Source organism: Theropithecus gelada, chromosome 13, assembly GCF_003255815.1.
Source record: "Theropithecus gelada isolate Dixy chromosome 13, Tgel_1.0, whole genome shotgun sequence".
In the NCBI taxonomy this organism is placed as follows: Eukaryota; Metazoa; Chordata; class Mammalia; order Primates; family Cercopithecidae; genus Theropithecus; species Theropithecus gelada.
Window position 1 is genome coordinate 94,539,136 of NC_037681.1, and position 27,386 is coordinate 94,566,521.

The following is a 27,386-nucleotide window of genomic DNA, read 5'->3' on the forward strand; positions in this document are numbered from 1 at the left end:
GGGGTTTTATATTGCTCTGGTATTCATGCCAAAGACACACCAGCCCTCAGTCACTGGGAGAAGAACCTCTCGTACCCTCGGTGAGTACTGTACGGCTTTTGCCACCTCTTCCTTTCCGGGGCTGCCTGGCCTCCTGGGTGCGGGAGGTGCCTCCAGATTGGCCTGACTTCTGTGGCGCTGGCCCAGATCACATGCCAGGGCACTTGGTGGGAAGCGGCACCTGTGAACATACTGCAGCCTGCCGGGAAAAGGCATCGCTGGCCATGGGACATCCTGGGGCAGGGGCAGCTTGGAACCGCTCCCTGCCTCAGAAGGGGCTGGTGGGATATAATGCCTGCAGTCTGCACTAGCCCTGCTCCCCGGGGTCAGTGAAGGTCCACATCCTGATGTCCTTTGTCTTGGGTTAGAATGTCTGGGAGGCTGTTTTAGGGGATCATATACTTTGCAGAAAAGCAGCTTCTTTTCAGAATACTTGAGTTAAAGCCAACAGTGGTCCTGGTGTCCGTGAGTTGTTTAGTCCATGAAATGTCTGTGCTGGGAATGGGAGGGTATTTTCTTCAGATCCCCTGGGTCTCTCTCTGTCCTCTGATTTGTGCTTGGCTGAGGAGAATGGAGGGTTTTTGCAGTCCTTGAAGGCTCTAGGATCATTGGGGGATGGGGAAAATTCCACTTGCCCTGTGGCATCATGAGGTTCTGGGGTAGAAGGACCTTGGGGCCCATCTAGTTCATTCTCCTCCTCTGATGAGGACATTGAGGCCTAGAGACATTCAGCCACTCATTCAAAAGACTCACACCCAACTGTGACCCATTTGCAGATGTCATTACTCCCCAACCCACCCAACACACACAGACACACGTGCACAAAGAATTAAGAGGAAGATGAGATTAAGGGGCCACTTCCACGTTTGGCATCAGAACTCACTAGCATCTCTTCACAGATGAGGCAGGCTGGGTGTGGCGGTGCACGCCTTGAAGGCAGACTGCCAGGCTAACCAAGTTACTGAGTGACCTCAGCTTCCTCACCTGGAAAATGGGGGCAAGAATAACAGTATCTACTTGGCGATGGTGTGAGGATTAAATGAGAGAATGCATATATATGGCACTCAGCTCAAGGCTGTCAGGGCCCCGCCCTGAGTTCTCAAACTTTAAGAATCACCTGGAGGGCTTGTTAAAACATAGATTGCCCTATGCCCCACCCCAGATTCTGATTCCAGTAGGCCGAGATGTGGCCTGATACTTGGGATTCCTAACAAGCTCCCAGGCGATGCTGAGGCTGCTGGTCTGGGACCACACTTTGTACAGGGAGGCTCTAAGTGCTCACTTTGATTACCTGAATGTGGGTTTGGACTCTCATACTAACCCTTGGGCTGAAAAGAGGCAGAGCTTCCTGTGACAGAGATGGATGGGTGCTGGAGAAACTGCAATGAACAGTAAGATCCTACATGCCAGGCCTGAGAAAGGGGATGGGCCGTGTGACATCATGAACTTGGGGCAAGATATCTTTCCGCTTTCCCCTTGTTCATTCTGCCAACATTTACTGAGCACTTATTATGGGCCAGGCACTGTCCCTGCTCCTTAGGGACAGTGGAGAGGCTTCTGCAGTTACTGGAAGAGACAGATAGACAGATGAGAACCATGGAGCAAATAAGTACATGAAAGGGGTAAAGCCCAGGAGGAGCCCATCACTCGGCCCAGGAGTTATCAGGGAAGACTTCCTGGAGGAAGAGGTGCCTCAGCTTGGTCCTGAAGTAAGGTAGTCCTGGTAAAGAGTGAGCATGGTTTTTGGGACTCAAGCGGCTCAACTCCACTGAATTTAGATGGCAAGGCAAGAATCAGGTAAAACTAAATTCAGAGGGGTCAACAGGGCTGGATTACAAGAGCTTTAGACTCTAAAGGATCAGGCTATGGGGAGCCATGGAAGGGTTTTAATCTGGAGGGTATCTGTTGAAGGGGCTGCTTTGGCAGCTGTGAGGAGAGTGGACTGGAACAGGGCAAGAGCACAACTGCAGCACGCGGTGGTCCTGAGCTGGTGGCATGGGTGCCGTGGAGGTAGAAGAAAGAAGGGCTGGTGATAGGTTGAGAGGGAAGAGGGCGGCACCAGGGCATTGGGCGTGGGCTCAGGGTGGGTGGTGTGAGTCTGTGAGGGCAGCTCCAGGCGGAGGCTGGTGATGAGGAGAGCAGTCCTGGAGGTGTGGAGTTGGGGTGCCGGGGTGGGGGGGTTGGTGGGGGAGATGCACAGCAGGCTCTGCAGGCCTAGAGCTCAAGAGAGGGGTCTGGACAGGAGCAGAACCAGGGGAGTGAATGGAAGGCCAGGTAAGAGCCAAAAGAGAAGGCACCCGAGACAGATTCTGGAGGATCCAAAATATTACTCAACAGAGTTGTTTTTAATTGAACTCATGTATATATATGAACCTCGTGAAGATACCACGAAGTTAATTAGAGGTGCTGTTAGAATTTTCCACCATGGCAGTGTTTTTCATAGATGATTTCTCTCTGCCAGCGTTTCTGATGGTTTGTATATACGCGTAGGCAAATAATAAAAAGCAGAGAGGCAGCTGCTTACATGTCACTTGAAGCCCTCACCCAAAAACCTGTCCCCAGCTATTGTTTGAAATCTCATCATCACAGAGGCCCTCCTTTTAGGCCTAACACTTTCTGTCAAAATGCAAATGTCTTTGAGAACGGACATAAATTCAACTTTCAATAGTCATTGATGTGTGAAGCGGATCATTCAATTCCTTTCAATATGACAGGCTTCATCCTGGGAGCAAGTTTTGATGGAGAAGAGTAAGAGAGATTAATAAGAATTATTATTCTTTGCAGCATTTGATGACAGGGATTGATGAGGCCCAGAAAGTAAATATTTTAGGCTTTCAGAGCCTGAAGGTCTCTGTCACAAGTACTCAATTCTACCATTGTAACAAAAGCAGCCATAGATAATATGTAAGTGAATGGGTGTGGCTGTGTTTCAGTAAGACTTTATTTATTAGACCCTGAGACTTGAATGTCGTAATTTCCATGGGTCATGAAATATTTTTTTCTTTTGTTTTTTTCTCAACCATTTGAAAATGTAGGGCCAGGTGCAGTGTTTGCACCTGTAATCCCAACACTTTGGGATGCCAAGGCAGGAGGACGACTTGAGGCCAAGAGTTTGAGACCAGCCTGGGCAACATAGCAAGACCCTGTTTCTAAAAAAAAAAAAAAAAAAAATTGAAATTAGCAGAATGTAGTGACCATGCCAGCCACATGCCTGTCATCCCAGCTCCTAGGACGAGGAGAAAGGATCCTTGAGCTCAGGAGTTCAAGCCTGCAGTGAGCTTGATGGTGCCACTGGACTCAATGCCTAGGTGACAGAGTGAGGCCCAGTATTTAAAAAAAAAGAAAGGAAAAACCATCCTGAGATACAGGCCATATAGAAACAGGCTGGAATTTGCCTACATTTACAATGTCTACGGCACCTTCATTTCCATTCCGTCATCTTGTGAGATAGATACTATCATTTCCATGTTCTAGTGGAGGAAACTAAGGCCCAGGGAAGGACAAAGGGACTGGGCTGTGGGAAGGGGGAACCAGGAGGGAGAAGAGGGTAAAGGAAGGAGCAGTGAGAAGATTTCTAGAGCCAAACTTGTCTCCTTCTAGGTACTGGGGTGGGTGGATTTTAACAGCTCTGCCCCTCACGTCGTGTTTGGGGTGGCCAGGGAGACAGACGGGTGAGTGAGCAAATGACTTGCACTCATTATGTCTTTGGTTTCTGGCCACCTTCGGGGCAAAGGGAATAAAAGCTTCGTTCTTGAGTCAGTGAGAGCTTCAATGAAGCCCAGATGTCATTTGTGCTGAAGGAACCAGAGCAACTCTCTGCTCCCCGCCAAGCATGAAGCGGTTGTGACCCCAGGAAACCACAGTGACTTTGGCTCTGGTTCAGCTGACATGCTCGAGTCTAGCCACAAATTACCAGAAAGCAGCTGAGGAAAGTTTAGAATTTCTCCTGGCAGAGACAGTACAAGAGTCTGGCTCCAGGGTGAACACCTTCTTCTCAGAGCAGCACGGGCCCTTCAGAGGCTCGACTCTACCAGCCCTCCCCCTGCCTTCCCTCTGCCTTCCCCGCCCTCGCTTCACATTGGATTTTGCCTTCAAAATAGTAAACTCCAAGCCACCTGAAGTGCTGCAGAACAGCGTTGTTGACAGCTTCAAGCCGCCTTGTGGCTTGTCTCAGCCGCTGCTCTGCGCTGGAAACAAAATTCCAGGCTCTGCCTCTTTCTGTGTGTGGGAAACGCTGGAGTGAGTTTGGGGAGGGAGACAAAAGGGCTCACTGAAAACCCAGACGGGCTTGAACCATAAGTCACACAGGAGAGACGGACGCTGAGGGACCCTAGAGGGAGACAGTGTCGGAGCACAGCTTTGCCTCTTTTGCTACTTCCTCGCTTTGGAGGTTGCTTTCCCCTCAAGGTGGACCACCTGCTAGAGCAGGGCAGCACTGCTGTTCACTGGCCAGCTTGGAGAGAAAACTGCCCATGTGATTCTAAGTCAGGCCCTTGTGACTGAACCATCATGAGGCTGGACTGTGGGGACTCAGGTGGCAGAGCACACCAGGTCTGGGAGGGGGCCACTCAGATGGCGACATTGTCATTCAATATTTATTGAACACCTACTGTCTTAATCCATGTTTGTTGCTACCACGGAATATATAAGACTGGGTTATTTATAAACAATGGAAATTTATTTCTCAAAGTTCTGGAGGCTGGGACGTCCAAGATCAATGCACCAGCAGATTCAGTGTCTGTCTGGTGAGAGCCCAGAGTCTGCTTCCAAGATGGCGCCTTGTGCTGTGCCCTCACGTGGCAGGAGGGCAAGAGAGAGCGAGAAGGGACCAAATTCGCCCTTTTATAAAAAACCCATTCCTGAGAAGGACATTAGTCCATTCAAGAGGGCAGAACCCTGCTGCTAAAATTGGTAACGAAATTTCAACATGAATTTTGAAGGGCACAAACATTCCAACCATAGCACCGCCTATGTGTTAAACACCCACTTAGGTGCTGGGGCTGTAAAGAGTAAATCTAGGCGTGGCCCTGGCACAGGAGGGACTCCATTTCATAGAGAGAAAAGAACACAGACCCTTTTGTTTTAGGGTGCTTGCTGCCAACAGCTCTGGACAGACAGGCTGAAGCAAAAACACCAAACATGGAGAAGTTATGACAGCTCCCCAAAGTAGTGAGGAAGGCACATCTCAGGCTTGGGAAGTGTCCTCGGTGGGTGCCAGGCCTGCCTCTCCCAGCCTCTTCTCAGTGAAGAGATCTCTGGCTAAGTTCTTTACCTTCTCTGAGATTTGGCTTCCAAATCTATGAGATGGAATTAAAGGTATCTTCTCTCGGGGCTGTTTTGAGGATTAAATAGATAATATATGTGGAAAACCCCATGTTTTTTAAAATTAAATATCCATTTATACCAAAAATGGGAACACTGAACATACCGCTGTTTCACCTACCAAAGCAACTTGCACCTTTTCTATTGCATTAAATATTTTAGTTTCTCCATTGTATGGAGGCTTCCAGTAATTAGTTTACAAGCCAAATTATTTATTATTCAGTAACTTTTTTTTTTATATTGAGATTGTTCCTAATTTTGATCATTTTAAACAAAGGTGTGAAAACAGGCCAAATCTTTTCATTCACCCATGACTGTTTCACAAAGATAGATTCGTAGAAGTGCTTTTGGGGAGTCAAAAGGTGTGTACATCTTTAAGGCTTTTAATAAGTATTTTCAAATTCCCTTTCAGAAAAGTAGTACAATTTGACACTCACAAGCAGTGACTGTGAAGCCACTTCTCCACACCTTTGCCAGCAAGGGTGGCCCCAAGAACCACACACAGTACCCCAGCTAAGGGCAGAGGTAGCTTTTATCCCTGCCATAGCACACTGCTAACGATCAACAAGATGCCAAGTCCTGCTCACAGATGCTAAACAAGAGCTTTCTTTTTTTCTTTCTTTCTTTTTCTTTTTATTTTTTTTGAGACAGAGTCTCACTCTGTCGCCCAGGTTGGAGTGCAGTGGCATGATCTCAGCTAACTTCAAGCTCTGCCTCCCGGGTTCACGCCATTCTCCTGCCTCAGCCTCCCAAGTAGCTGGGACTACAGGCGCCCGCCACCACACCCAGCTAATTTTTTTCTATTTTTAGTAGAGACAGGGTTTCACCGTGTTAGCCAGGATGGTCTCAATCTCCTGACCTCGTGATCCGCCTGCCTCAAAGTGCTGGGATTACAGGCGTGAGCCAATGTGCCTGGCCACAAGAGCTTTCAGAGTTTGGTTATTGAAACTCACAATATAGGAATTCATATTCATTTCATTAAATTTAACCTTGGCTTTGTGTGGTGGCTCACCTGTAATCTCAGCACTTTGGGAGGCTGAGGCAGGAGAATCACTTGAGCCCAGGAGTTCAAGACCAGCCTGGGCAACAGAGGGAGACCTCGTCTCTACAGAAAAAAAATTTTAAATCAGCTAGGCATAGCAGGGCATGCCTGTGATCCCAGCTACTGGGGATGCTGAGGTGGGAGGATCGCTTGGGCCTGGTAGGTCGAGTCTGCAGTGAGCCGTGTTCTTGCCACTGCACTGCAGCTTGGGTGACAGAGCAAGACCCCATCTCAAAAAAAAAAACTCTTTTGATTCAGCTCATTTTCTCTGCCTTTTGAGATCTTCTTGGATTTTTATTCTTTCACCCAGTGTATTTAATATTACTCTCTCCCAGCTGTTTTATCTGAAAACTTGATCAACCTGTGCTTTATATTTTCATTCATTTATAAAAATGTCACATGAGAAACGGTCGAGAGTAGAGCCCTGCGACATATCGCTGCCTCCTCATTGACACTGACTGAGGCAGCTGCAAATATACCAAATTGTATTACTGCTTAGTACATGGCTTTGTCAGGAGGGATATCCTATTCTGGACCTTGTGGGCTGGTTTAGAGAATGAGGACTCATCACTGGCACCATGGGAGACATAAGGATCAGCAGAGACAGAGGCAAAGCTGGATTTAAGAAGTCACAGCAGGCCTCTCCCCTAGTGTGAGCCTTGCTTTGAATATAACTGGGAAGGACTTTGTTTTACTCTTGAAAATGTTAACAAGCCTCTGCTCAGTGTCTGCCTAGCCTTCAGACCTCGCATTCTCAGGCCTGTGGTGCTGTCTCCGCTCTGCTTCAGTCACAGTCTTTTCTGTCCAGCTTCTGCATGAGGCCATCTGGGACCAGGATCACAGGTTTCAGAAGTTCCCCTCTCCCCACTCCATGTCATAGGCACCTGCGGTCACACATTCCGGATAAAACTTCAGCCCGCCTTCTCTTTCTGTGCCTGGCACTTCTCTTTTCTCTGGACTTCTGGAAGTCTGCCTCCTCAGCCCCTCAGCTGGGGCCTTCCCCACTTCTGCCCTGCCCCACTGGGTCCTCCCAGGCTAGGAGGCAATCTCTCACCATCCTCCGAGGCTCTGTTGCTTCTCCTTCATCACCAAATGCCAGGAATTTGTCAGCTGCTGTTTGTAACTCAAAAGAAAGAAAGAGAAGGAAAGAGACACAGGAAGGAAGGGAGGCAGAAAAAAAGAAAGAATGCATGCAGCAGATGTTGTGAAAGTTAATTTCTTCATTAGTTTGCATCCATCCTAATTCGGATCTCGGCATGGGGGAGGGAATCCTCTGTTGTCCCCATCTGTCGAGGCAGCATACAGTGAGTCCCATCGTGGAGTTCCTTCTTTTCCTCTCTCCTCCCAGAGTGCCCCTTCCTTGTCAAGGTGCTTCTACCCTTAGGAGTGTACATTTCACCTATAACCACTGCCTATTTTTTCCTTAGTGATATGTTATGCTAGTGATTTTTAATTACATAAACTATATACAAATGCAGCCTCCTTGTAAAAAAATTAAAATATTATAGATATAACACAGCACTTCCTCTCCCAGTTCTTCTCCACACTCCCAGAGGTAATCACTATAATCGGTTTGCTAGGTGTCCTTCCAGAACTTTTAGCCTCTTTCTTTGGCTTGTATGTGGTCACCTTCTCACTGCATCCTCCCGTGGCCTACCCTCTGCATGCATCTGGATCCTAATTTCCTCTTCTTATAAAGACACCCATCCTATTGGAGTATTCATATTGGATGACAGCCATATTGCATTAATCTCATTTTAACTTAATTATCTCTTTAAAGACCCTATCTCCAAATACAGTCATCTTCTGGGTACTGGGGGTTAGGACTTAAACATGAATCTTTAGGGGGACACAATTCACAATTCAGGGTAAAGGGAAGAGGCTCAACTGCCAGAGAGTGGGAGGCCAAGCCCATGCCTGTCCCTCCTGGAAGTGTGCCCTGGTTGCAGGTAGGGTCAGCCCCCAAAGCCAAGAAACTGTCTCCAAACTGATTTGACAAGTGGCTGACTAGTTCTCTTCTCCCACAAACCGCAAGGTGCTCCAGTCCCCAGCTCACTCGGCCACTCACACCATGTGTGAAGAGGAGACCACCGCACTCGTGTGTGACAATGGCTCTGGCCTATGCAAGGCAGGCTTCGCAGGAGATGATGCCCCCCGGGCTGTCTTCCCCTCCATCGTGGGCCGCCCTCGACACCAGGTGTGTGCTCATCTGGATACCAGGCTTTGAGCCACTAGGAGTAAGCGCTGCACTGTGAGACCCTGCTGAGCTGGGGGTTAGGGGAAGGGAGTGTGTGTGTGTGTGTGTGTGTGTGTGTCTGCATGCACATGCGTGCATGCATGCCAGGTGTAGGGAGTTCTTTTCTGATTAACTGAGAGAGCAGGACCCTTTAAGTAGAAATATCCAGGGCCAAAACCAATATACATCAGGCACACAATGACACTATTATGTCTGGCTTACATTTGGGGGGTTGCCAGGTTTGGAAAAATTAATTGAACAAGCCTCTTGCCTTTAAGAAATTTACACTTTGTGAAGAAATACACTTAACTAGTCAGAGATCATGGGCTGTGATAGAGGTAAAATATTTCACAGGAAGGGAAAAGTGTCACAGAAAAAGGAATACCTGAGAATAAGAAGGATTTCAGCAGGTGGAGAGAATAGCAAAGATTTGGAAATCTAAAAGTGCAGGCACAGGGGATTTGAGGAGGGTACATACAAATTTGTGTGTGTGTGTATTTGTGTGTGTGTGTGCCTGTGTGTAGTAGGATGAGGGGAAGAAGTGTATGGGTGGGGCTTGTTTTGTCTCAGAAAACAACATTGTCTGAAGAGAAAGAAGAAAGGCCAACCCACAAGAAATCCTCCACCTTCTCTTCCTGACACCTCCACACTCACTGGTATCTGCTCCATCCTGTCTCCTGCTGTCCTGTTTCCAGGGGAAGAAAGCTGTTTTTCCCATCCTTATCCTTCTTCAGAGACCTTCCAGTGCCTGAATCCCTCTGTGTGGAGCCGTCAGTCAATTCATTTCTCTTTTCTTCTCTTTGCATTGCAGGGTGTGATGGTGGGAATGGGCCAGAAAGACAGCTATGTGGGGGATGAAGCTCAGAGCAAGCGAGGAATCCTGACTCTCAAATACCCCATTGAACACGGCATCATCACCAACTGGGATGACATGGAGAAGGTATCTGTAGACTCCCCCTTAATGAGCCTGCTTTAATGATCACCCATCATCATGACCCTCATATCCATAGGCCACTGTGCTCTGTCAATTCTCAATCTAAAATGCTTCTCACTTCTGTCTTTCCTTTCTTTTCAGCCCCACAACCATTTCTCCAACCTAGGCTGCCAACATCTCTCCCTGGACTATTGCAATGACTTCTTGGCTGATTTCTTGGTCTCTTGCCCTCATTCACCGAATTCATTCTCTACACTGCTGCAAAGCTGATCTTTCTAAACACAGGTCAGCTCATGTTACTCACCTCCTCAGAAATCTTCAGTAGCTCTTCATTAACCAACAGGGGGTTCCTAACAGGACCTGTCCCCGCCTAATCCCCACGATCATCTTTTCCTGCAATATATACTCAGGCCAGTGCTCACCCCTTCTTTAAAATGCTGGTGCTGGCTCAAGAGAGGCAAACAGCCGTCTCTCATTCTTATCTTCCCTGTCAAGACTTCACATAGGTGGACTGATGCTAGAGTATGATGATGAGTCTCCAGTGAAAGTTTTTAAGTAGAACTCTCTCAGGGTTTCTAGAAGCCTTTTTGTTTAAGAAAATATGGTTCGGGGGGGCGGCGGAATTTTTAAATGGTGGAGCTCATGGTCAACAAAATTATGTGTGCAAAATGCTAATAGAGCCTTTCTAATATTCTTGCGATTAACTCTGCTGACAGTTGGCTGAGTGTTCTTGTTTCTGCAATGGCTGTCTTCGGAAATGTGATACAGGGCTTACCGAGCAGACTGCAACCGGAAATGAGGAATGTTGACTTGAAGTCTGTAATTCATTTATACTTTTCTCTAAATCCTAGATTGAGTCACTCGATGTGAGATAAGTACTGCATATAAAATGCAACAGATTTCACGTTATACAGTGGAGAGGGTAAGAGCACAGACATTAGAGGCAATGGCAGGAAATCCAGGTGCAAAACCCACCCTATAAGTCTTAGTTTTCCCATTTGTAAAGTGAAGATAAAAACCACTTTGTGCTTTAGGTTGCTTTGGAGATTGAATTAGGTAAATGCTTAGTATAATCCCAAGGCATGGAACATACTTATGTGCTCAATAAGTGACACGTACGATTCATAGATATGTAACATTATCTACTTTAAAAACATAATAGGCTGGGCATGACGGCTTACGCCTGTAATCCCAGCACTTTGGGAGGCCAAGGCAGGTGGATCACAAAGTCAGGAGTTCAAGACCAACCTGGCCAACATGGTGAAACCCCGTCTCTACTAAAAACACAAAAAGTAGCTGGGCGTGGTGGTGGGCGCCTGTAATACCAGCTACTTGGGAGGCTGAGGTAGGAGAATTGCTTGAATGCAGGAGGCAGAGGTTGCAGTGAGCCGAGATTGCATCACTGCACACCATCGTGGGCAACAGAGTGAGACTCCGTCTCAAAAAATAAAAAATAGGCCGGGCGCGGTGGCTCAAGCCTGTAATCCCAGCACTTTGGGAGGCCAAGACGGGCGGATCACGAGGTCAGGAGATCGAGACCATCCTGGCTAACCCGGTGAAACCCTGTCTCTACTAAAAATACAAAAAACTAGCCGGGCGAGGTGGCGGGCGCCTGTAGTCCCAGCTACTCGGGAGGCTGAGGCAGGAGAATGGTGTGAACCCGGGAGGCGGAGCTTGCAGTGAGCTGAGATCCGGCCACTGCACTCCAGCCTGGGCGACAGAGTGAGACTCCGTCTCAAAAAATAAATAAATAAATAAATAATAAAAATAAAAAAACACACACACGTAATAGAGGCCAGTGGCTCATGCCTATAATCCCAACACTTTGGGAAGCCAAGGCAGGAGGATAGCTTGAGGCCAGCCTGGGCAACATGGTGAGACCCTATCTCTATGAAATAAAAATTTAAAAGTTCACTGGGCATGGTAACACATGACTGTGGTCTCAGCTGTTCAGGAGGCTGAGGCATAAGGATCACTTGAGCCCAGGTGGTGGAGGCTGCAGTGAGCTGTGTTCACACCACTGCACTCCAGCCTGGGTGATAGACTGAGAGCATGTCTCAAAAAAAAAAAAAAAAAAAAAAAAAAGAAAACCAAGAAGGAAAGGAAGGAAGGAAGAAAGAAAACATAATAGACAAACTATTTTATTCACAGTAGTGACAATGTGTGAACTCTTTAAAGAAACCCTTAAAAATAAATTATGTGCCTTAAGGCCGGGCACAGTGGCTCATGCCTGTAATCCCAGCACTTCGGGAGGCTGAGGCAGGCGGATCACTTGAGGCCAGGAGTTCGAGACCAGCCTGGCCAACCAACATAGTGAAATCCTGTCTCTACTAAAAATACAATAATTAGCTAGGTGTGGTAGTGGGCGCCTGTCACCCAGCTACTCCAGAGGCAGGAGAATCGCTTGAACCCGGGAGGTGGAGGTTTCAGTGAGCCAAGATCGCATCACTGTACTCCAGCCCGGGCAACAGAGTGAAACTCTACATATAATTTAAAAAATATATATATATATAAGAAATATAAAATCATTTCATTATATATAATCATTTCATTATATATCTACAAATCTTTATATATATATATATATCTATCTATCTCATGTGCCTTAAAAACCATATTGGATAAAAGTGTCAAATGTCCTCAAATTAATTTATAGGCTCATTGCATTCCAATAAAAATTATGCGGCATAATTCTAAAGTATGTTTGCAGAAATAAATAAGCAAAAATTATGAAACAAAATGAATTTTTTAAATTATGAAGGAAGACATAATATAATGAAATACAATATAAATTGTAAAGTTAAACAATTTGATACCGGCAAAAAGGTAAAGAGGAAATATATAATAAATGAAACTTCCAACACAAGAGAGGAGGAAAGGACTATTCAACAAATTATTCTGGGACAACTGATTAGTTATTTTGGGAACTGGAGAATCTTGGTTTATAGCCCTAAGCTCACACTATTTCACCAAAACCATGTCAATTAAATATGAAAGTTAAACGTAAACATTTAAATTACCAAAAATATAATACAGTTAATGTGAACATTTAATCAAACTTCTGGTAAGAGTGGTCATAGAGAAAAAGAATGACAAATTTGACTTCTTAAAGAATCATAACTTTTAATATCTCAAAAATAACCAAATTTAAAAGCCAAATAACAAACTGCAAAAAAAAAAAGTGCAATGAAGGATTAATATGAACAGTTAATGCAAATTGACAATTAAAAATATGAAGTGTACCCCAGACAAATAAAAAACAAACACTTAATTAGCTGAACAGAAATTATGAAAAGCTGCAAATGTGAAAAAATTTAAACTCATTTGAAACAAAAAAATCAAAGTAAAATAACTAGGTATGATTTTTACCTATCAAATTATTTCATATTTTAAGAGTGAGAGCACTGAATTCAGGTAAGGATGGGGTAAAACAGCCACTTTTTTATTCTGAAGTAAAGAGTGGTTTAGCCTATTTGTTAATAACAGAAAACAGAAAGTCTTCCAATTGCCATGTTCTTTAGCCCAGTAATTCCACTTTTAGAATCTTCTTCTTTGGAAAACATCCTGAATACAAAAAATAATTGCAATATGCCAAAGATAACTATCATAGGATTATTTATAACCAAAAATCAAAGACACCATGAATAGTAATGTGATTAAATATATGATAGTATATGATAAAATGTTATATAAGCATTTTTAAAAGTTTGTTTAGTTTATTAAAAACAAATATTTATTATGAAAAGTAAAATGATTTATGTTATAAAAACAAATTTTAACATAGTCTAATAATAATAAAAGGATATGAAATAAATAACGATAGTAATAAATTTAAAAATACATAAAGACAAAAGATTAGGAAAAAGAAAAAAGTCAAAATGTTAACTGTTGGTTGTTAGGTGATGGACATAGGAGAGATTTTTATTCCAGTAAAAAAAAATTTTTGACTGGGCGCGGTGGCTCAAGCCTGTAATTCTCGCACTTTGCGGGGCCAAGGCGGGCAGATCACGAGGCCAGGAGATCGAAATCATCCTGGCTAACACGGTGAAACCCCGTCTCTACTAAAAATACAAAAAGTTAGCCGGGTGTAGTGGCAGGCGCCTGTGGTCCCAGCTACTCGGGAGGCTGAGGCAGGCAAATGGCGTGAACCCAGGAGGTGGAGGTTGCAGTGAGCTGAGACCGCGCCACTACACTCCAGCTTGGTCGACCAAAAAAAAAAAAAAAAAAAATTTTTTTTTTGAGGTAGGATTTTCCTCTGTCACTCAGGCTGGAGTGCAGTGGTGCAGTCATAACTCACTGTGGTCTCGGCCTCCTGGGCTCAAGGAATCCTCTTGCCTCTGTCTCTGGTGTAGCTGGGAACACAGGTGCACACCACATCCAGTTGATTTTTAAATTTTTTGTAGAGATAGGGTCTCACTTTGTTACCCAGGCTTGTCTCCAACCCCTGGGCTCAAGCAATCTGCCTTCCTCAGCTCCCCAAAGTGCTAGGATTACAGGCATGAGCCACCACACTTGACCTTAAAAATATTTTTCTAACTTTAAAAATTATCAACATCTTTAACTTTTAAGGTATAAAAACTCCAAAAAATAAACTAAAATCAAGTGCAGATGCTTGAGCCCAACATCCAAGGATTCTGGTTCAGTGGATCAGATGATCCAAGGTGACTCCGGGAGAGGGTCTCTAGGAAGCACATTTTAAGTAGCATGGGGTCCCCTCCTTAAGACCAGTTGCTGTCCTTTGGGCTCCTGTGCAACGCTCACAGTCCAGGGCCTCTGCCTGTGCCATTCCCTCTGCCTCGGATGCCTTTCACAGCAGCCTCTGGAGACCTTCTTTTGCTCTCAAGGCCCATTTAAATCCCTCAGATAATGAATTACTCCTACCTCTTCCTTCACTTAAAATGTGGCTTGTGTTTTTCTTTTTGTTTGTTTTGGTCTTTTTTAACCATCTCTCTCCCCTCTGGACTTTGCAACCGAGAATTGGGTGCCATGTCTGATTCATATCTACCCTCATCACACTTACCACTGTCTTAGCACAAACCTGGTGGTCCATAAATACATGGGTCCAATGGCATCAAATGACCCTGTGCCTCACCTCTGAGGAAACCAAAGCCCCACATCCCTGCTACACTTTGCCCAATCCTTCTGCAAGACTCCTTTTTGGTTGTACTTGATCACTGAAGAAGAAACTGGACACGGGAAGAAATTAACTTCCTCTAAAACAGTGGTTCTTTTTAAATTTTGAGACAGGGTTTCACTCTGTCACCCAGGCTGGAGTGCAGTGCCATGATCACAGCTCCCTGCAGCCTTGACCTCCTGGGCTCAAGCGATCCTCCTGCCTCAGCCTCCTAAGTAGCTGGGACTACAGGCAGGCGCTACCATGCCTGGCTAATTTTTTATCTTTTTGTAGAGACAGGCCCCCACTATGTTGCCCAGGCTAAGCAGTGGTTCTTAACCGGGATGATTTTGCTTCCCAAAGGACATTTGGCAATGTCTGCAGACATTTTTGATTGTCACAACTTGAAAACTGCTGCTAGCATCCAGTGGGTGGAGACCAGGGATACTGGTCGGCCCTCTACAGCAAAGAATTATCCAACCTAAAATGTCATAGTGCTGCGATTGAGAAACCCTGCTTTAAAGTACTAAGCTGGCCAATAATAGACAGTGAAAATTGAGCCCAAGTGCCTCTGTCAGATTCTCAGCAGGAGACAGTGTACATTCAGCTGGGGTTTTGAAATTGATTGACATGTATACTCAGCTGGGGTTTTACAACTGGTTAAATGAATGTCCTACAGAAATGTGAGTAGGGTCAAGGCAACTACAAAGGGATGTCGAGGCACCCAAGAACCAGCAATAGAGGGAGCTCTCACACCCCTAAACATGAAGGGGCAGTGTCATTGGAGCTTAGAGAGAGCTTGAGCCCTGAAAGAGGGGCTGCCCAACAGGAACTGTGCTCACAGAGGGCCACGCTATTGTCAGGAGATAAACCCTGACTTATTTTGCTCTCCTACTTTCCAGTCTCTTGCAGGTATCTTCTATCAGCCAAATATAGCCAGAAGCCAGAAAGCAATGAACACTTGAGTGACAATGTGCCTTGCATCACTCAGTGCACAAAGGCAGGGGAGAGACTGTAGCAGAGTGGAGAAGAGGGAAGGTCAAATGGAAATAATGAACACATAGAAAATACTGGTTCCAGGTCTGAGTCCTACCTGGGGCCCTGTTGAGAAGGAATATACCCTTTAAATGTCAGTCAGAAATTTCCAGGGCTGACCATTCTCCTCTCCAGATCCATCCCGTCCTGTGTAACATGGTGCCACACTCTCCCAGCAAGGGATTGTCAGTCAGAATTTTCCAGCCACTGGGAGTCTGCCAGGTTCATCTGGCTTTTGTCTCCACTAGATCTGGCACCACTCCTTCTACAATGAGCTGCGTGTAGCACCTGAAGAGCACCCCACCCTGCTCACAGAGGCTCCCCTAAATCCCAAGGCCAACAGGGAGAAGATGACCCAGGTAAGAAGCCAGGAAGACTTAAACACTGGCACAAGAATGCAACATAGATGCTTGGCCAGATACCTTCTCCCCTTCAAACATCAGTGCAACAGAACTCTCTGAGGACCTGCTATGTCCATAGTCCATGCCAGGCCCTGGGGGTGTGGGTGTGGAATAATGAACTACCAAACTGGCATAGTTCCTGCCCTTAATGAGATTACAAACCATTCTACAGGCCAAGAAGTGCTGTGATTTTTGCCAGATAATCTTTTATTCTTCATTGTTCTTTAAGATCATGTTTGAAACCTTCAATGTCCCTGCCATGTACGTCGCCATTCAAGCTGTGCTCTCCCTCTATGCCTCTGGCCGCACGACAGGTGAGTAATCCTGTAATCCATTCCTTTTCTGACTTCAGGGGAGGTAGGGAAAAGCTGGGGTCTGGAAGAGGCTCCTGCTCAGAGGAATCAAAGGGACGGCTGAAGTCCAGGCAAAATCTTGCTTAGGGATAACAGGTGAGAATGCCTGTGTGGAATGCCAGATGTGAGCCTACCTGGTATAGCTGGAAAAAACATCCAGTGAGAACTGTTTCCCTCACAGTAATCATTCCAGGAGCTTCTACACATACACACATTCCAACAGTACTGGAATATTTCTGCTTCATGAAGCAGAAAGAGTAGAACCTGTGGTGGTGGAAATGTAAGTGCAGTTACACATAGATTAATGACAGGGATATGTTCCAAGAAATGTGTGTCATTAGGTGACTTCGTCACGGTGGGAACATTAGAGCGTGTACTTGCACAAACCTAGATGCTATAGCCTACTATGCCCAGGCTGTATGGCATGGCCTGTTGCTTCCAGGCTACAGACCTGCATAGCATTTAACCATGATTAATACTGTAGGGAACTGTAACAGAATGGTTATTTATTTGTGTAGCTAAACATACTGAAACATAGAAAAGTTACAGTGAAAATATGGTATCAAAGATAAAAAATGGTACACCTGTATAGGGCACTTACCATGAATGGAGCTTGCAAGACTAGAAGTTGCTCTGGGTGGGTTAGTGAGTGAGTAGTGAGAAAATGTGAAGACCTAAAACATTACTGTGCACTACTGTAGACTAAACACTGTACACATCGGCTGTACTACATTTATAAAAATATTATTCTTGGCCAGGCATGGTGGCTCACGCCTGAAATCCCAGCACTTTGTGACGCCAAGGTGGGCAGATCACATGAGGTCAGGAGTTCAGGACCAGCCTGGCTAACATGGTGAAACCCCATCTCTACTAAAAGTACAAAAATTAGCTGGACGTGGTGGCAGGTGCCTGTAATCCCAGCTACTTGGGAGGCTGAGGCAGAAGAGTCGCTTGAACCTGGGAGGCAGAGGTTGCAGTGAGCCAAGATCACGCCACTGCCCTCCAGCCTGTTATTTCTTATTAAAGAAATAATAAAAAATTATTATTTTTTATTATTCACTGCACAATAATAATAAAAAATTATTATTTCTTTAATAATAAACTAACCTTAGCTTACTGTAATTTTTTTACCTTATAAACTTTAAAATTTTTAAAGCCATTTTTACTTTTTTGTAGTAACAGTAACAGAAAACTATTTTCTTTTTTCTGTGATTTTTTTTTTTTTTTTTTGAGATGAAGTCTCGCTCTGTCACCCAGGCTGGAGTGCAGTGGTACAATCTCAGCTCACTGCAACCTCTGCCTCCTAGGTGCAAGTGATTCTCGTACCTCAAACTCCCAAGTAGCTGGGACTACAGGAGTGTGCCACCATGCCTGGCTAATTTTTATATTTTCTTTTTTTTTAGTAAAGATGGGGTTTCACCATGTTGGCCAGGCTGGTCTCGAACTCCTGACCTCAAGTGATCTGCCCACCTCAGCCTTCCAAGTTCCGGGATTACAGGCATGAACCATCACCCTCAGCCAAAAATATTTTCTTTATTTATATTCTTTATTCTACAAGCTTTTTTCTATTAAATTTATTTATTTTTTTTTACTTTCAGAGCTTTTTTGATAAAAACTAAAATATACACATTAGCCTTGGCCTGTACAGGTTCAGGATCATCAATACCACTGTATTTCATCTCCACATCTTGCCCCACTGGAAGGTTTTCAGGGTTAATAACATGCATGGAGCGGTCATCTCCTATGATAACAATGCCTCCTTCTGGAATATCTCCGGAAGGACCTGCCTAAGGCTTTTTTACAGTCAACCTTTTTTTAATAAGTAGAAGGAGTACACTATGATTAAAAACATAGTATAAGAGGCTGGGCGCAATGGCTCATGCCTGTAATCCCAGCACTTTGGGAGGCCGAGGTGGGTGGATCTCTTTGAGCTCAGAAGTTCAAGACCAGCCTGGGCAACATGGCTAGACCCCATCTCTACAAAAAATACAAAAAGTTAGCCAGGCGTTGGTAACTCACGCCTGTAGTCCCAGCTACTTGTGAGGCTGAAGCTGGAGAACTGCTTGAGCCCAGGAAGCAGAGGCTACAGTGAGCTGAGATCTCGCCACTGCACTCCAGCCTGGGTGACAGAGTGAGACCCTATCTCAAGAAAAAAAAAAAAAAGATAGTATAAGAAATACATAAGCCAGTACTAGCACCATGTTGTCGTTTATTATCATTATCATAATGTATGTGCTGTACTTTTATACAGCTGGCAGCGCAGTAGGTTTGTTTATACCAACATCACTACAAACACGTGAGTAAAGCGTTGCCCTATGACGTGATGTCAGCTATGATGTCATTAGGCAATAAGAATTTTTCAGCTTCCTTATTATATTATGGCACCACCATTGTGTATGTGGTCTGAAGTTAACCAAAATGTCACTATGTGGACATGACTATATGTGGCCTTGGTATAGAAGTGTGCTCAGGGTAACAGAAAACCTCAAAATAAAATGGTCTTTAATAGGGACTTGACAGCTTCCATAAACATTTGTTTAAACATTCATTCATCATTTATTCACTGACTTATCCATTCATTCATCCATCATGTATTTTCCATTACTCCCTACAATGTGCCACACATGGTACCAGGCCATGGGTATACACTGACAAATAAGACAGACTTGGCCGGGCGCGGTGGCTCAAGCCTGTAATCCCAGCACTTTGGGAGGCCGAGACGGGCGGATCACGAGGTCAGGAGATTGAGACCATCCTGGCTAACATGGTGAAACCCCGTCTCTACTAAAAAATACAAAAAAAAAAAGCTAGCCGGGCGCGGTGGCGGGCGCCTGTAGTCCCAGCTACTCGGAAGGCTGAGGCAGGAGAATGGCGTGAACCCGGGAGGCGGAGCTTGCAGTGAGCTGAGATCTGGCCACTGCACTCCAGCCTGGGCAGCAGAGCGAGACTCCGTCCCAAAAAAAAAAAAAAAAAATAAGACAGACTTTGTCATTATGGAGCTAACAGTTTAGTGGGAGATAGACAAAAACAAAAGATAATTTCACTGCACATGATAAGGACAATGATGGAGAAATGCATGGCATATACAGTTTCACATCCTGCACTTTGCATTTTTGTTTTTATGTTCGTTTTGAGATGGAGTTTTGCTCTGTTGCCAAGACTAGAATGCAATGACGTGATCTTGGTGCACCACAACCTCCACCTCCCGGGTTCAAGTGATTCTCCTGCCTCAGCCTCCTGAATAGCTGGGATTACATGCATGAGCCTCTGCACCCAGCTAATTTTTGTATTTTTAGTAGTGACGGGGTTTCACCATGTTGGCCAGGCTGGTCTTGAACTCCTGACCTGAAGTGATCTGCCTGCCTCGGCCTCCAAAAGTGCTGGGATTACAGGCATGAACCACTGTGCCTGACCTTGCACTTTGTTTTGTTGCAAACATCATGTTTAATGGCCACGTGGTAGTCATCGTATGATGGTTTCATTATTTATTTATTTTACCACTTCTCTATTGCTGGAGCTTTAGGTTGCCTCTCATTTTTAGTATAAAATATGCCGTGATTCAGATCCTTATACAGAGTAAATTACTGGTTTCTGGACATTTGTTTTGCATCTGGCCCTTACTGAACCATCTACCTGGGTCTAATAGTTTCTTAATTGATTCTGTTGGGTCTTCTATATAAAACCACATTATCTGCAAATAATGACAATTTTGTTTCCCTTTGGTAGTCATACCTCTTATTTCTATTTTCTGTTTCACTGCAATTGGCTAGGACATCTTGGACAATATTAAATAATAGTGATGATATTGTAATGCTTTCTCATCAGTTATGACGTGGCTGTTAGATTAAGAAATATGAGGCTGGACACAGCAGCTCACGCCTGTAATCCCAGGACTTTGGGAGGCCGAGGCAGGTGGATTGCCTGAGGTCAGGAGTTTGAGACCAGCATGGCCAACATAGTGAAACCCTGCATCTACTAAAAATACAAAAATTAGCTAGGCGTGGTGGCAGGCACCTGTAATCCCAGCTACTCAGGGGGCTGAGGCAGGGGAATCGCTTGAATGCAGGAGATGGAGGTTGCAGTGAGCCGAGACTGTGCCATTGCACTCCAGCCTGGACAACAAGAGCAAAACTCTGTCTCGAAAAAAAAAAAAAGAATATGCAGTGCAGACTTAATGACAAATTGACAAGTATGCATTACCAGTGATGTGTTTCAAGGAATACAAAAAAAAAGGACACATTTTACTTGCCTTCCAGAGGCCTACAATCTCATTTGAGGGAAAAAAAAAAAAAAGTGATATCCATAAAAAATAAAAAATATGATTGATGATTCTTGTGATGGGTGAATATTCTTAACTGGTAAAGGAAAATATGGTAGTTAGATCTCATTGGTAACAGTCCTAGAAAGAGACTGATGAAAGACAAGAATAAGATTTTTATAAGCCTGATCCTCTCTGTCCACAGGCATTGTCCTGGATTCAGGTGATGGCGTCACCCACAACGTCCCCATCTATGAAGGCTATGCCCTGCCCCATGCCATCATGCGCCTGGACCTGGCTGGCCGTGACCTCACTGACTACCTCATGAAGATCCTCACAGAGAGAGGCTATTCCTTTGTGACCACAGGTATCCAGCCCCTTTCCTGATTCTGACTAGAGCTCAGAACCAAACTGGTTTAGGACCAGAAGCTCTCAGAACCAATGAGAATTCTGTGGCTCTGTGTCTTTAAACTCTCCTGATATAGACCTGGAGGCCTTAAGCTGGGGCTGGGCCTCTGGATAAGACCAGATAGTCATAGAAGCAGTCCCTCCTTCCTCAGGGACCAACTGCCTCTGTCCATGTCCACACCAGGACTAGGGCTAGTTTTCACAGGGCTGAATGGTAGTGAAGATCCGCTGATGCATTTCATGACCTAGGGGCACCTTTGGTTTGAGGACAAATTGAATAAGTGAGGCCCGAATTTCTAAGGGGAAGGTGTCATGTGGCCCACCTGGGCAACTGGCATTTTTAGGTGGGAGCCTCTTTAGATTCTGTAAGATCAAACTTCTAAGTCTGAGTCTAGACCAGAAATGTGTCCTGCAAAGCCCCCAGGAAGACCTAAGGCTTTGTCAGAAATCTCATACAAAGTCCTGCTTGGGAATGAAGACTTGAGACTCCCTCTTTAGAAAGGGGAGTAGAAGAATTAAGATTGAATGGAGTGACCCTTGACCCTCTTCGGGGCAAGTCTATCATCATCCTATGACTGAATCTAAAGTAGATGTGAGGCCAGGCGTGGTGGCTCACACCTGTAATCCCAGTACTTTGGGAGGCCAAGGCAGGCAGATCACTTGAGGTCAGATGTTCTAGACCAGCCTAGCCAGCATGGTGAAATCCTGTCTCTACTAAAAACACAAAAATTAGCTGAGCATAGTGGCACACGCCCGTAATCCCAGCTACCTGGGAGGCTGAGGCAGGAGAATTGCTTGAATTCAGGAGGTAGAGGTTGCAGTGAGCCAAGACAGCACCACTGCACTTCAGTCTGGGTGACAGAGTGAGACTCTGTCTCAAAAAAAAAAAAAAAAAAAGAATAAAGTAGATGTGAGAAGGAGGTTTTCATGGAGATCAGAATGGGACAACCAAACTAACAGGGTCAGTATTCACCTTCTGTCATTGCTCCTTCCAGCTGAGAGAGAAATTGTGCGAGACATCAAGGAGAAGCTGTGCTATGTGGCCCTGGATTTTGAGAATGAGATGGCCACAGCAGCTTCCTCTTCCTCTCTGGAGAAGAGCTATGAGCTGCCAGATGGGCAAGTTATCACCATTGGCAATGAGCGCTTCCGCTGCCCTGAGACCCTCTTCCAGCCTTCCTTTATCGGTGAGGTGCTGCCCACAGTCCCTGCCAATCTCAGGGCGGGGAGGGTGGAGGGGTGGGTGAGGTATGGAGAGAGAAACGCCAGGAGTCATGGACACTTTGTTAATTACATATGCATACCTCACATTTTCCTAGGAAGGGCGAAAAGTGGATTAAAAAAAAATAGAGAAAATCTCATTTTAAATAAAAGGGAAAGGAAATCAAGATACCGGAAAAGCAGAACAGGAAATATAACATGAAACTAAGAATGAAGTTAAAACACAGAAAGTTTGTAGGCAGCAATATAGCAAGGTCAGGTTGTAGTTTAGCAAGATTCCTCTATCTACAGTGTGGAATCATATTGCATGGATAAAAGTCCGGAGACTTGACCGGGCGCGGTGGCTCACACCTGCAATCCCAGCACTTTGAGAGGCTGAGGCGGATGGATCACGAGGTCAGGAGTTCAAGACCAGCCTAGCCAAGACAGTGAAACCCCATCTCTACTAAAAATACAAAAATTAGCCAGGTGCCTGCAGTCCCAGCTACTTGAGAGGCTAAGGCAGGAGAATTGCTTGAACTTGGGGGATGGAGGTTGCAGTGAGCCAAGACCGCACCACTGCACTCCAGCCTGGGACTCTGTCTCAAAAAAAAAAAAAAAAAAAAAAAGACTGGAGGCAGCTAGGCACGGTGACTCACCTGTTATCCCAGCACTTTGGTAGGCCAAGGCAGGCAGATCACTTGAGCCTGCAAGTTTGAGACCAGCCTGGGCAACATGGCGAAACCCCGTCTCTATGAAAAATACAAAATTTAGCAGAGCGTGATGGTGCATGCCTGTGGTCCCAGCTACTCAGGAGGCTGAGGTGGGAGAATCACTTGAGCCCCAGAGACATCAAGGCTGCAGTGAGCCGTGATTGTGTCACTGCACTCCAGCCTGGGCAACACAGTGAGAGTCTGTCTCAAAAGAAAAAAAAAAAGACTAGAGGCAAGGAGACCAGGCAGATGGCAAGAGCTAGTTTGGCATGCAGGACCTTTTGCTCCAGGAGACTGTGATGCCAGGCTACAGTAGCTGGATGTCAATCTGCAGGCAATGGGCGACTGTCAGGTGACATGATGAGTATACCCATGCAATGGAATCTTATTTGGCAATAAAAGGGAATGAAGTATTGATCCATGCTGTGACCCTGAAAACATTTTACTAAGTGAAAGGAACCACACACAGAAGACCACATGGTGTATGATTCCACTGACAGGAAACATCCAGAATAGGCAAATCTCTAAAGACAGAAAGTGGATTCGCTGTTACCTAGGGCGGGGGCAGGGATGGAGGGGAAAATGGGGAGTGACCACTATTAGGTATGGGGGTCTCTTTTGAAGGCATTAAAATGTTCTAAAATTGGATTTTGGTGATGTTTGCTTCTGCGGATATACTGAAAACGACTGAATTATATCTCAAAAAGTTATGAAAAAAGAAAGATGAGATAACAAAAGTGTTCCTTTAGAAATATGCCTCAGGCAACAGTGTAAAAGATCAGGCTGGGCGTGGTGCCTCAAGCCTGTAATCCCAGCACTTTGGGAGGCCGAGAGGAGTGGATCACGAGGTCAGGAGATGGGGACTATCCTGGCCAACATGGTGAAACCCCATCTCTACTAAAGATACAAAAATTACCTAGGCATGGTGGTGCGTGCCTGTAATTCCAGCTACTTGGGAGGCTGAGACAGGAGAATCGCTTGAACCAGGGATCGGAGATTGCAGTGAGCTGAGATTGCGCCACTGCACTCCAGCCTGGTGACAGAGTGAGACTCCGTCTCAGAAAAAAAAAAAAAAAGATCAATCAGAACAGGGGACAATAAAGGAAAGGCCATGACAAGGGAGGGGGTCTGATCTTATCATCCTTTTGGGAGATACTAAGGTTCTGAACTAGGGTAGTTGCAACAATCAAAGAAGGGTCATTTGAGGAGCTGGAGGTGTGCGTATTTATGAAGTGATGCCTGTTGACTAGACACTGTGATCTCCGTTAGGCATGGAGTCCGCTGGAATTCATGAGACAACCTACAATTCCATCATGAAGTGTGACATTGACATCCGTAAGGACTTATATGCCAACAATGTCCTCTCTGGGGGCACCACCATGTACCCTGGCATTGCTGACAGGATGCAGAAGGAGATCACAGCCCTGGCCCCCAGCACCATGAAGATCAAGGTGGGTCTTGCCTCAGTTCCCTCCATCCTGTTCTTTGTATAAAATCTTGCCTACTTGGGATTTCCTCGGAGGCAGGCTGCCAGGCCTGGTAACTTGCTGGTGTCCTGGGTTCAGTATCATCCTGGACTAGAGCCAATTTTATCCTGGGGAATTATGTTCCTTGGGCATTGATGGGCTAAAGACCCACTTAGCATGGATCTCAAACATAATCACAGGAATGTCACATAAGAAGAGGCTGAAAGAATTTGGGATGATGAGAATATTATTCAGGTGTAACGGCTCATACCTGTAATCCCAGCATTTTGGAAAGCCAAGGTGGGAGGATCACTTGAGCCCAGGAGTTGAAGGCCACATGAGCTCTAACTGTGCCACTGCACTCTAGCCTGTCTCTAAATATAAATTCAGATAGATCCTGTCTCTAAAAATAAATAAATAAATAGTCAGGAGACCGGAAATAGAAGGAAAGAAAAGAAGGAGGTCACACTATGGTATCTTTAAACTTTATTGCTCCGGAGGAGGTTGAAAGTTCCAAAGAGTGGATGTTTTTGTCATAGGGCCAGCTCTGCTTCAACTCAACAGGGACATTCCTTGATTTCTGAACATCTCTGATCTACTGTCCCATCTTGGCCATGCCCTTCCCCATACTGCCTCCCAATAGAGCCTCTCACCTCCTGGGCATCTGCAGGATGGGAGCTTCTCACCTGCCTCTGGTCTCCAAGCAGTCACACAGACATTTTTAGCTCCTTCTAGGAACTTTGCTGCTAACAGTTTTAGAGAAAGAGTTGGGAATAGAAATAACACATTGGTTGAAAGTTACAAAGTCTCACAATAAAGCTGATCTCTGGGGAGTAGGCCTGATGTGAGGAAATGTGTTCTCAGTCAATATTCTAAGAACCTTCATGAAGGAAGGCTGCCCCGGGCCTTCCCCCTGCCTAACAGATGGTGTTCATCACAGAGAAATGGAGCAGACCATCAGGAAACTGGTGAGAACTTGTGGGCTCTTCTCAGCCAGAACCACAGGAATGGTGCATTACTGAGGCCTGTCCTATGGAAATCATCGTGCCGGGCCTGGGGCAGGGGCATTTTACCAAGACTGTGTGTCAGGATACCATGCCTGGCCTCACTCCCAGATTGTGGTCCAATAAGTCTGAATTGCCCCCATCACCTACACTGATAAACAACCACCAGTGATCTGATGCATTTCTCAATTCATGAGCCACTGCTCTGACTTTAACAGTATGTGCCAGCCTTCATGGAGTTTAGGATCTAATTAGTAAACATGATCAATACCAGGACAACCTAAATAAGAAAAGCGGAAGGGAAAGGACACTCTAAGCAGAGGAAGTAGAAGAAGCAAACATGTCCAGGCGGGTCTGTGCTTATCTGAGCACCTATCCAAACTGGACAGCAGGACTTGTATAGGGGAACTGGGGGAGATGAGGCAAGTCTCAAGGACATGAAAGAATAGATTTGGGGTGGGGGTGGGGCTCATTTAGGACCACCAACCTAAGAGAAGCCAGAGTTTTCTCATGAGAAGTGTCCAGCAACAAAATTTGTTACCTTGTTAGTGGCTGTGCATTCCCAGTCCTTGAAATAATCTGTTCAAGGAGGATTTAGGGGACTTTTGTCTGCCTGGATAATAAAATAACTTCTAAAGATCCTTCTTATTCTACAATTCCATGATCTCTGCGATTTAGGGAATATGCACAGAGATTCTAAGGCAACAAAAAAAAACCAATTTATTATCTGGTTTGCTCTAGCACTGAATTCTTAGACCCTTCAAAGACTGGAAAATTAGTTGAAGAATCATAGTCCTTCTGGATCCCCTTTGAGGTAGAGTTCAAAGTTGTTTGACCTGACAACAAATTTCTAAAAGCTAAGCCCAGGATTCCTAGTGGAAAGCATGAACAATGTAGATATAAATTTGAGGACTTCTGAGATATAATTGGGTGATGACAGATAGCTCAAAACAGGGTTTTGGTAGACTGGTTTGTACTCAGGAATGGAGGAAGCCCAGCCCAACCTGCCCATGCATCCAAACTTCAGGCAAGAACAGAACAAGGTTCCCCTTATAGATATTTGTATTGGTCAGCTATTGCCAAGTAACAAACAACTATGGAATCTCAAGGGCACATAACAGTGAGCATTTATTGCTCATGCATCAGCTAGGAGTTAGCTGATCAAGGTCAGGCTTGGCTAAGTAAGTGGCTCTGAATTAACTGCAGGTCCAGCCAGCTCAGGTCAAGTCCATATTTCTCATTAACGGGCCCAGGCTTAAAGAGCTCCCCAGGGGCAGCTCTTCTCATGAAGATGGCAGAACAAGAGAACATGCCCAAGTACACAAGCATATTTCAAGCCCCTGTTTGTGTTATGTCTGCTAATATCCTATTGGTCAAAGCAAACACAATGCCCAGCCCAGAGTCACAGGGAGCAGTGCAGTATTCCCAAGGAGGGATTAAGGGAAGAGTGGGGAAGTGAAGGTTTTGAGCAAAAATCTAATCTATCACAACGTTTCTCTTGTTCTTTTCTGACCATGGGGTTCCCCTTTTCTGGGATAAATAGATTTTTGGACCACCCTGCTTATTCCCTTGGGGACTGATCATGATTCACCACATTTGTTCTTTGCAGATTATTGCTCCCCCAGAGCGGAAGTACTCAGTCTGGATTGGGGGCTCTATCCTGGCCTCTCTCTCCACCTTCCAGCAGATGTGGATCAGCAAGCCTGAGTATGATGAGGCAGGACCCTCCATTGTCCACAGGAAGTGCTTCTAAAGTCAGAACAGGTTCTCCAAGGATCCCCTCGAGACTACTCTGTCACCAGTAATGAAACATTAAAACCTACAAGCCTTACTTCTCTGTGTGGGGCTCTTTTTTCCTGGGC

General features: G+C 45.3%; 1 protein-coding gene across 2 annotated transcripts; it reads left to right on the top strand.

Moving 5' to 3' along the window:
* On the top strand, positions 1 to 27,355 carry ACTG2 (actin, gamma 2, smooth muscle, enteric). 2 transcript variants are annotated; one of them, XM_025405745.1, is made up of 9 exons: positions 1 to 80; positions 8,439 to 8,600; positions 9,451 to 9,579; positions 15,970 to 16,080; positions 16,352 to 16,436; positions 20,939 to 21,100; positions 22,137 to 22,328; positions 24,324 to 24,505; positions 27,134 to 27,355. In XM_025405745.1, the coding sequence occupies exons 2-9, from the start codon at positions 8,475 to 8,477 to the stop codon at positions 27,275 to 27,277; spliced, it is 1,131 nt and encodes a 376-aa protein (XP_025261530.1). In that variant the 5' UTR covers positions 1 to 80; positions 8,439 to 8,474; the 3' UTR covers positions 27,278 to 27,355. The 2 variants fall into 2 exon arrangements, with proteins under 2 accessions (XP_025261530.1, XP_025261531.1); XM_025405746.1 differs by lacking the exon at positions 9,451 to 9,579.
* Positions 27,356 to 27,386: the final 31 nt, after the last annotated feature.

Bases quoted from the DNA above. Each gene is read 5' to 3' on its own strand.
- ACTG2 (XM_025405745.1), top strand. From the start codon at position 8,475: ATGTGTGAAGAGGAGACCACCGCACTCGTGTGTGACAATGGCTCTGGC. The intron at 8,601-9,450 runs GTGTGTGCTCAT...TTTGCATTGCAG, and splicing joins TGGGCCGCCCTCGACACCAG to GGTGTGATGGTGGGAATGGG. The intron at 22,329-24,323 runs GTGAGGTGCTGC...GATCTCCGTTAG, and splicing joins CTTCCAGCCTTCCTTTATCG to GCATGGAGTCCGCTGGAATT.